At 51.5% G+C, this 9,231-nt stretch overlaps 3 protein-coding genes across 3 annotated transcripts; 1 reads left to right on the top strand and 2 right to left on the bottom strand.

The window, feature by feature from the left end:
* Positions 1-277: 277 nt before the first annotated feature.
* BDZ99DRAFT_426398 (uncharacterized protein) lies at positions 278-1,165 on the bottom strand. Its single transcript, XM_033717121.1, has 2 exons — positions 904-1,165; positions 278-815 (listed from the first exon to the last, which is right to left on the bottom strand). Exons 1-2 carry the CDS (start codon positions 1,140-1,142, stop codon positions 416-418), a joined length of 639 nt encoding a protein of 212 aa, XP_033571092.1. The 5' UTR covers positions 1,143-1,165; the 3' UTR covers positions 278-415.
* Positions 1,166-3,522: 2,357 nt separating this feature from the next.
* On the top strand, positions 3,523-5,102 carry BDZ99DRAFT_502918 (uncharacterized protein; the record flags this gene model as incomplete). The annotated part of the gene is made up of 4 exons (XM_033723927.1): positions 3,523-3,541; positions 3,742-4,490; positions 4,534-4,661; positions 4,730-5,102. The coding sequence occupies 4 exons, from the start codon at positions 3,523-3,525 to the stop codon at positions 4,956-4,958; spliced, it is 1,125 nt and encodes a 374-aa protein (XP_033571091.1). The 3' UTR covers positions 4,959-5,102.
* A 1,391-nt stretch (positions 5,103-6,493) lies between these two features.
* On the bottom strand, positions 6,494-8,465 carry BDZ99DRAFT_526160 (uncharacterized protein; the record flags this gene model as incomplete). The annotated part of the gene is made up of 3 exons (XM_033726107.1): positions 6,494-6,860; positions 6,919-7,013; positions 7,077-8,465. 3 exons carry the CDS (start codon positions 8,463-8,465, stop codon positions 6,494-6,496), a joined length of 1,851 nt encoding a protein of 616 aa, XP_033571090.1.
* Positions 8,466-9,231: the final 766 nt, after the last annotated feature.

The following is a 9,231-nucleotide window of genomic DNA, read 5'->3' as shown; positions in this document are numbered from 1 at the left end:
GCAGATGCCTCGAGGAGAACCTGTTGCTACGGTTGGAATCAACAATTCGACCAATGCGGCTTTGCTAGCAGCGAGGATCTTGTCAGTCTCCAATCCACGGATCGCAAACCTGCTACGAGATTATGCGGAAAATAACGTTACAGAGGTCATGGCAAAAGATGCCGAGCTGCTGCGGCTGGGTCCTATGCAGTATCTGTCACAGAAGATGGGGAAATAGAGAATGTTCAGGCTGGTTTACACCAGAAACCGTTCAGTCATCAAAATTGTATTCGTGGATACTGGTAGAACTAGTTTCGAAATTGACTCGAGGTGCTGCTTACTACAGTACATTGTACTATGTACTCTCTGGTCTGTAGTTTATACTCGATATTTCAACGATAGTGAGGCTTGTAGTGCGTTGCTAGCCGTCATACTCTCACCACTTCGCCCCGCCCTCTAACCACTGCGTCAATGCTATCGCAAACAAACAAGTCCCATCTTCGAGCTCAGCAACGATCTCAAAAGTCCACGTTCCGGTCCGTATGAACATAGTCGGAAGCTGACAATCGGTTAGGATATCGTTGTGGCCGCTGCTGCTCAGATGCTCCGTGTACGCGCCCGTGGAATTGCGGATTGAGAGTTGACCCCCGAGGCTATATCCTGTGGTGTGGAGGGGTGCAGTGTAGCTCTGTGGGTCCTCAACCTCACCATTCGATAGAATGGCGGACATGGTCATAGTGAGGGTCGCGTTGGTGAGGAGCTTATCAAGATCGGCCGAGTCCTTCGTCTTGGATGGAAAGATCTTGCCCCGGAGGAGCGTGAAGAAGATTCGATCGCTTTAATCATTCTATCAGTTGTGACCTACTCATTTTGATCATGGTCCAGCATGGGTTGAGGGAAAAAAGAAAGACGTTATCAACTTACGTGGGAATGGGCGATGGAGCAATCTCGAGAAATTCAATTTTAAACAGTTGCGAGGCCTTGGGAATTGGGCCGTAAGTAGCATTATTGTGTCCGGGAACTTTGAGCGCGCCCTCTGGTGCAGCCATGACTTCGACCTGGGCTATGGGCTTCTGGTGGGTGATTGAGGTTAAGGAGGTAGCGGCCGCAAAGGCAGTCGGGATGGTGCAAAGCGCAAGTGTTTGTACGAGAGCTGACCTCATTGAGAGTTGGCCAGATATCCAGTCTGTGCGATGTGAATTGAAAGCTATGAATTTTGGATGTCAAAGTCGATAGCGTTGGAAGGAGTGAATCAAGTTGCCACGTACTCAAGATGGCTAGTAGGCTGGGTAGTTACATAGCCACAGATTGTTTCAGGTTTGCTATGCTGGGAATGAATAAATATGCCGCCCTTCCACAGGATCACGTGAAATCCTTAGGCTGAGCGGGTCGGACGTCGGCCCGAAGGCTCTGGCGTGCCTCAACACCACACGCATCCTTCGATCCTCCCAACCTCCTCTCCCTGTATTTACCTTTTTATGATCTCAATGCATGGATTCATCCTACTTCCTTTGAGCCCTCGCATCGCCAACGTTGTAACCAAACCTCCAACGTGGTAAAGAGCCCCCCAACACTTCTCACTTTCGCCGCAGCCGCATCATTCGCAGCCTTCCCGGTTCCTCCGCCTTCTATCTCCGCGCCTCCCCCAGCTGAAGCTAGGAGCCTCGCCTCCACCGCCGTCTTAGCATCGCCTCCAACGTTGTCAAAGAGCTCCCCAACACCTTTTACCCTCGCCGCACCCGCATTATTCGCATCCTTCCCTGCATCTCTACGCCTCCCCCAGCTATATTTTGCACCATCGCCTCTGACTTCGCCTTAATTTCGCCCCTGGGGTCGCATCCGGCGTTGTAAAGAATTCCCTGATACCTTTTACTCTCGCCGCACCCGCACCATTCGCATTCTTCCCTGTCTCTCCGCGTCCTGAAACTCCTCTCTCCACGCCTCCCCCAGCTACATCCAGCAGCATCAACGTCGCCCCAGCATCGCCTCCAACGTCGCCTCAACATTGCTTCTAAAGGCGCCGCAGCATCGCCTTCAACGTTGCAAAGAATCCCAACACCTTTCACCTTCGCCGCACTCGTATCACTCGCATCCTTCCCGGTCTCTCCACGTCTTGAAACTCCCATCTCCGCGCCTCCCCCAGCCACATCCGGCAGCATCGCCCCTCATGTTGTAAAGAATCCCCCAACGGCTTTTACTCTCGCCGCACCCACATTTCTTGCATTCTTCCCGGTCCCTCCATGTCCTGAAACTCCCACCTCCACCCCTCTCCCAGCCACATCCAGCAGCATCAACTTCGCCCCAGTAGGGTCTCCAACGTCACCTCCGCATCGCCTCCAACAACGGCCCAGCATCAAGCCGATGACTGCTCTCCTCACTCAATGGACTCGATTTCCGTCCCCCGGTTTCTCCCTATCCCCCTTCCCCTGCCGCCACTCTCCTATTACCCTGCCCCCTCGTAGCCGCCGCACTCACATTTCGCCTCTGCCTACGCTCCCTCACCAAGGCTCCCCCTTGTCTCTGCCTTTTCATTACCACACCAGCAAGCTGCTGCTCCCGTTTTAAAATCCTCTACTACCATCCTTAGCCCTATATTAGGTCCTTGGTTTTGCCTGTTATATAATAGCATTGTCTATTTTTAAGAGTATTAGACTATTCTTGACATTGCAATACTAAAGCTGAGACAGAAGGCCTCCAACCCAGTATAAAAGTCTTGTTTATATTAACCTAACTTCCCTCCTATTATACTGCGCCCTGAGATTATATTTAGCTAAGAAACATTATCTTTGATCTATATAATAGAGCGCATATAAGGCGCAAACCCTGCCAAATAATCCTATAGAAATATGCCAGCCTTAAGTAATTATAAAAGTCTTTATAAATTTGCTCTTTAATTATCCCTTTACTATAATTTCCTAACAGTAGACCGAAAATAAGGCTTTAATTCAGTCTTAACACTTTTAGCTTTATTGCTCTCCCCTTTTTTCTATTATTTCAACTATATACAGCGCGGGCCGCGATGTCTTTAAGGATTTTCTCCCTGTTAGGACTTGTTGCCGCCGTATTAAGCCAGAGCGCTGTACTAACCAACTTTAACTTCCGCGCAGCAGCCTAATTCATCTCGGCTAAGCTAAGCTCTCCATTATTTGTACCATATTCCAAGCCGAATTAAAGGATTAAGGAGTTTATTGCTGTTGGTGACTCGTATACAGCGGGCACTGGATGTAGGTGCTATAATATTATTCTTGCAAATCCTATACTTATAAGTAGTAGGCAATGGCATGCAAGAACGTATAGCCGGAGACGCTCTTCGTGGCAAGCGAGCCTACCCGATGCAAATATCCACCGATGCAGATAACTGGCAATTCATTAATGGGGACAGGACACTTCCCCGCTTCAGCTTCCCTGCTTACACTGGCGACAAAACTGTGGAACTTGTCACGGAACAACTGATAATAGGGGATTATAAGGAGAACAACAAGGATCTGCCCCGTGCTCAGCCCTTTGGAAAGCCTTAGCTTGCAGTTGTGACGATTGGAGGCAATGACGCTAAGCTGGGAAAGTGAGACACCCCATAGATGTTTCAACTGTTTTTGCAATTTCTTGTTAATATTGTGGAAAACAGAATCTTAATAGACTGTGTCTACCGAGCTTAGAAGGCGGGAGATTGCCAAGAGACCCTCAGAGACCTTTAGAAAGAGATCGACAACGGCAGCCTTCGCGAGAAGATTAATGTTGCCTTATTCAACGTTGCGCGTGCAGGAAGAGAAGCAGGAGGCGCTAATCCGAGAGAAAGCTTCCAGGTCTACGTTCTCAGCTACATCACCTTTTTCAACGAAGAAACTACGGCTTGCGACAAATTCACCTGGGCCTACTGGTGGTGGATGAGTAATCCTAAGCTTACCAGGGATCTCCGCAAGCAACTTAATGGCTTCGTCCGGGCTGTTAACGCAGTAATTAAGGCCGCCGCACAGGATCTGGAACGCATAGGAGTGATCTTTATCGAAGATATGGATAGTTGGTACAATGGCCATTGCTACTGCAAGAGTTGGCATACTACCAGGGATATGACCGACTACGAAACATGGTTCTGGTCCCCTTATGCCAAGTTCAACACTCCATCTGAAGGGCCAGGCGATCCTACTAACCTATACCCGGCCGGAAACGTGGACCCCGGGCAGCTGCTTCTGGATTTTGTCTTCCCTGGGCAAAACATAGACATCGCAACCGTGTCCGACACATCACCGCCGCTATGGGAGTGGGAGGGTGCCGACAAGTATCCGACGTTCGAAGCCCTTCTGGCCGCGATTCAGGGAAACTTCACTACATCGGGAGGCGACGCCGTCCCATTCCCCATGGTGCGGACCTTCCATCCCAAGGGCACGGCATACGGTAAACATAGCATTGCAGCCTTCACCTCAATAGTAGAGAACAGAGAAACTTTCGTCGCAAGTATTGCTGGCGGCAAATATACCGAGCGATACAAGGATGTGAGCCTCCCTATTTCTTTAGTAAGTACTATAACACATGACAAAACAACTGACGCTATCACAGATAGACATTAAGGGCGACCACCTCCTTGTGGCAACCTGTACCGACAAGGACGGAAAGGGAGTGCGGACCCAGGAGGAACTTGGACTTTGCCTGCGTTACGACAATGGAGCCCTAATACCCGCAGACAAGTAAGTTTTACCTACGGCAGTAAATGGTTTTCCTAGAGAATGGATGATACTAATCTCGAGCGTTGCAGTGGACAATATACACAGAATTGCCATGGCTGCTTTTTCAATGGTCCAGAATCGCCTGATCACAATACCACGCTATGGTGTATTTGCAAGAATGACAATGATCTTGACACCAAATCTGCTTCTGTTAAACTGGATGATTTCATGACAGTTCAGGATAATGGATACGTTAAGTGTTATGGTCATATCAGCGCCCCAACTAGTCTCAAACGGTGGGAACGTGGGAGTTGGTGAAGAAGGGCGAGATGCTTGGTTTGAGCTTTGTGACCAACTTTATGATCAAAGAGATGGTTAAGGGGAAGGGCATGATGATTAGTCGGGAGATCAGGGATATTGTCCCCCTTGCGATGTCTGTTGGGCCTGCGAACAGTAGCACGGAAGATGATTATTGATGCAGCGATAGCTCGTATATGTGTAGTTCTAGGTTGTGTATACGATATTATATGCAGCACTGTTTCCATCGAGCTCTTTTCGAGCTTCGTGAGCTCTATAGAGGCGCTGTGTCCGTATCTTGCTAGTCCTAATGTCGTTATACTTAGATTATCCAACGCGACTATAGTAATAGTACGAGTCTGAATGACATGGATTCTGCAAGCATTGCGTGCTAGTAACGTGATCGTGTACATTATCAATTAACGCGCCTTTGTAGTGCGGAGAGGGGTTGTACTGCTTAACGCGGGGTGCAAGTATATAGTATGGACCTGCCTAATTGCACCCCCCTTTTCTCTATTCGCACCCCCTCTAAAATTCTATCCGCACCACCCCCCCCCCCCCCCCCCAACGACGCTATGCCTAATTGGGTATCCGATCTATTATTCTTTTTATTATAAATCCGTTTAGCTTGCGCCTTAATGTGTACTATTCTAAAGATTATTTGGCAATAATATAGCCTCTGGACCCCTAGTGGATGTTGGAACTTGTCAGCTACTTGTGGCTCTGCCCTTGCATGGATGATAAAGTGGCGCAGATCAGCCTTGGGCTGTTTTTCATTGAGGGTAAGTTTACTTGAGAGTTGGGGCCCTAAAACTGGGACCTAGCAGGCCTACGGGCCCGGAAATGGGCATTCCAAGGCAGGGTGAAGACCCCAGTCTCAATCCTCCCCATCGAATACGGGTCCCAAAACTGGGTTCTAACGAGCTGCTCAGTCTCGGCTCAGATGCGCTCAGTCTCGACTCAGGATGCGCTCACCCAGCACAGCCACAGCTCAGGCTGGCGCATGAGCAGCTCAGGTTCCTGAACGGGAAAGGGAATTGCTTGGGTGCACATTGGGATATCGTACTACCTGTTTCAGTTCGTTAGGCTCATGCTCTGTTACTACTCGCTGTAGAGCAAGAGTTTCTTATCCTTAATACTTTTTGAAATAATGAAGTTCGTCGCCTCTGCTGCGACGAAGACCATCCGTCCATCCAAGGGCTCTAGAATAACTAGACATGTCAAGAATGTTACGAGGATATGAAGCACCCATCACGTGACTATTACGTGGAACTACTTTTCGTATCAATTAGAGGCCGGAAAGGGGGACTTCCAAATCTTACGAAAAACCATTGGAGCGCTACGATTATCTACAGCCTCAAATCCTCTCTATCCAAAAAAGAAACTCAGTCCAGTCTAATGCTTTTTCGAGTGCCTCCATCCAGTCTACCTCCAAATACCATCAAACGTCACTAAAAACCTGCAACATGCGACGTCCAACAAAGCTCAGCCCCAAACACCGAATTATGATGCGCCCACAAGTAGGTAATATGCAACATGACGGCCCCGCCCCAACCCTAAATGCCCGAGTCGTCCTGCTTGTATGGCGAGGTCGGATACCATTTGTTCCACTTCTCGCATTGCGGCGCACCGTCCTTTGTCCAGTCGCTCGTGGCGCCGCTTCCCGTAATCAGGGACGGCGACTCTAGGATCGTGGCCGCAAAGCCCTGGCTGCTATGCCAGGGAATGTGGCAGTGCAGGGCCCATATCCCCGGGTTGTCGAGTGGCCATCCGAGGACGATATGGCCGTTCGGCGGCAAAACGGCAGTGTCGCGGCGCAGCGGATTCTTGAATTGCCAGGCGTCGGTCGTCCCGTCCCACTTGGCGATGCCAGACGCGAGCACGACGAAGTCGTGACCGTGGAGGTGCATGGGGTGAGAGATACTGTGTGGTAGGGTTGGTAAGCAGAGGACGCGACGGATTGAGCATCATGTGCACTTACCCTGGGATGGGCGTCAGCTCTTCGAGTACGAGGATGGTCCAATCGAGCTCGCTGCTCGTGTTCTTGGAGGGAGCCGCTGTGGAAGGGTTTGAAAGCTGGTAGCCGGCGTCAGTATTAAGCCCCCTGGATTCAATTCATCACGGGCGGAATGCACTCACCCCGACCGGGAAAACGTTGTCCGACTTCGGAATGGCGCCTAAGTTCCCAGATACGACATCTCCCAGCGCTGGTTCCGACCAGTTCGTCCACATAAAACCCCCCTCGGCCATATTGAAGGACCATCTGAGGAACTTTTTATCTTGGTACTCTCCCGTCACATTCTCGGACGAGATGCCCCCATTCATATTTGTCACGTCAATCGGCAACCACGGTACCACGCTCGCGGCCGACTCGTCCAGGCAGAATGCTTGGCGGACGACGGTACTCACACTCGTAGGGGTTTTGGTGCTATCCTTGTTGTATCTTACAATACCGGTGATGTTTTCGGGGGCGCCGTTGGGTATGCAAGAGCTGACGAACCCGCTTCGCAGCCAGTAGTCGTCCGGTGCCGCATTCGCCTCGACGATGATATCGTACCGCTGTCCCATATTGACCAGCACGCTGTCCGTCTCGTACGGCACAATCGGCACTAGGTCGGCCGCTATCACCGTCATTCTGTGCCCGTCAATGCTGAACTGGAACCACGCCTCGGTGGCGATGTTGATGATCCGCAGGCGGTACTTCTTGCCTGCCTCAAAGGCAAGTTCGAACTTCTTGCCCTCATTGAGGCAGTTTGGATCGCGCTCGTTCGCAGGAGCATCCGTGCAATTTCCCGTGTTCAAGCCGTTGACCAGACCGGTGAGCGCGCCATCAAATGTGACGTTGAAAGTGGCGACAGTGGCCCAGATGTCAAATTCCGTCTCGTGGCCCCAGTCTGTCATGAAGACGCTCCCGAGGTCCTCATCGTAGTCAGCCGTTGCCGGGCCGTTGATGACTAGGGGCCCATGCAACCCCATGCTGTACTGCACACTGAAGTGGCTGTGCCACATCGAGGTGCCGTACTGGCTGGCGTGGAACTTGTACGTCATGCTTTCTCCGGGGGGTATGGGGCATTGGGTGACGCCGGGGGTCCCGTCGTACTGATTGTTGTTCAGCTGGCGTATGCCATGGAAATGGATGGCCGTGCCATTGGTTGCGATGTTGTTGGTCACGTGCACGACAACGTCGTCACCCCAGTCCGCTGTGATTGCTGGGCCGGGCATGGTCCCGTTGGCGACCATGCATTTCCGCTTGTACCCGTCTGGCGCGCAGTCAATCTCCTCGACATTGAGCCAGTACTCAACTGTGCGGCCCGTGTGGAAGATGGTGTCATAGTAGTTGGTATTGATGTCGTATTGGCCCCAGCATTTGCGGGATGTCGGGGTGTTCTTGCATCCAGGGGTCAGACCGCTGGTATCGCGGCCGGTAAGGGCTGCGGATCTGCTGGCTGGGTTGGCGGTACGGCCGATGGAGAAGGCTGAAGCGCCTGCTGCTGCGAGGGCCAGCAGGGAGAGGAAAGAAAGTGTCATGGTTACGATTCGCGAGTGACAGTGGCTTGATGAGGGGGAGTTTGGTGTTTGGGCGTCATTGCTTCCTTTAAGTCTCATGGCATGTTGCCTGGCGTATTTCCGTATCCCCGAAATTGGGATATGGAGTGATGATGATGTTGAGTCGGAGTTCTTCCAGGTTTCCATGCCAATTCTCCCCTTCCTTCCCGATCTCACGGGGTTCGGCAGCCTTTGCTTCAAGGCGATTATTGCGCTTTAGGTATAGCTGAAGCTCTAATTTTACCTAGACAGGAATGGTGCAAGGATGAGTGGCGCGGGGACTGATGACATGACGATTCCTGACCGACGTAGGAGGCTCAAGAAGCTCCTCCGACAAGCCATCGTGGCCGCAAGCTGGGAACGCGAAAGCACGATACCGGTTGGCTGTCTACGCGACCGTTGAATATCTCGTCAGCATCACGGTCTTGGTGCCTGGTTCCTGGTTCCGGCGTGGGACAGGGTCACCTTGGGCCTCGGGAAGGGACTTAGATCTAGCGTGACACTGATCTGGGGTCGCCGTTCTTCCAGAGTTGCGGGCTGCCACGTGTGGGTGGGTCTCGGGGATCCATGGATGCAGTTCGGGGATCAGCCAACCAGCATATTCCCGTCGGGAAGGCTAAAGGGTCCGTATTACAGGAGTGTAGAATCGTCTACAGGTCCTTCTGTCTCTGTCAGCCTGAAGTCCGAGGAGTGAGACCCTTCTATCTCTGTCTGCCTGAAGTCCGACTAGTGAGAACCGGGGAACGCG

This window comes from Mytilinidion resinicola, assembly GCF_010093595.1.
Source record: "Mytilinidion resinicola strain CBS 304.34 unplaced genomic scaffold BDZ99scaffold_24, whole genome shotgun sequence".
NCBI classification, from domain to species: domain Eukaryota; kingdom Fungi; phylum Ascomycota; class Dothideomycetes; order Mytilinidiales; family Mytilinidiaceae; genus Mytilinidion; species Mytilinidion resinicola.
The sequence above is the reverse complement of the archived record's forward strand: the minus strand, read 5'-3'. Positions and strand labels throughout refer to the sequence as shown.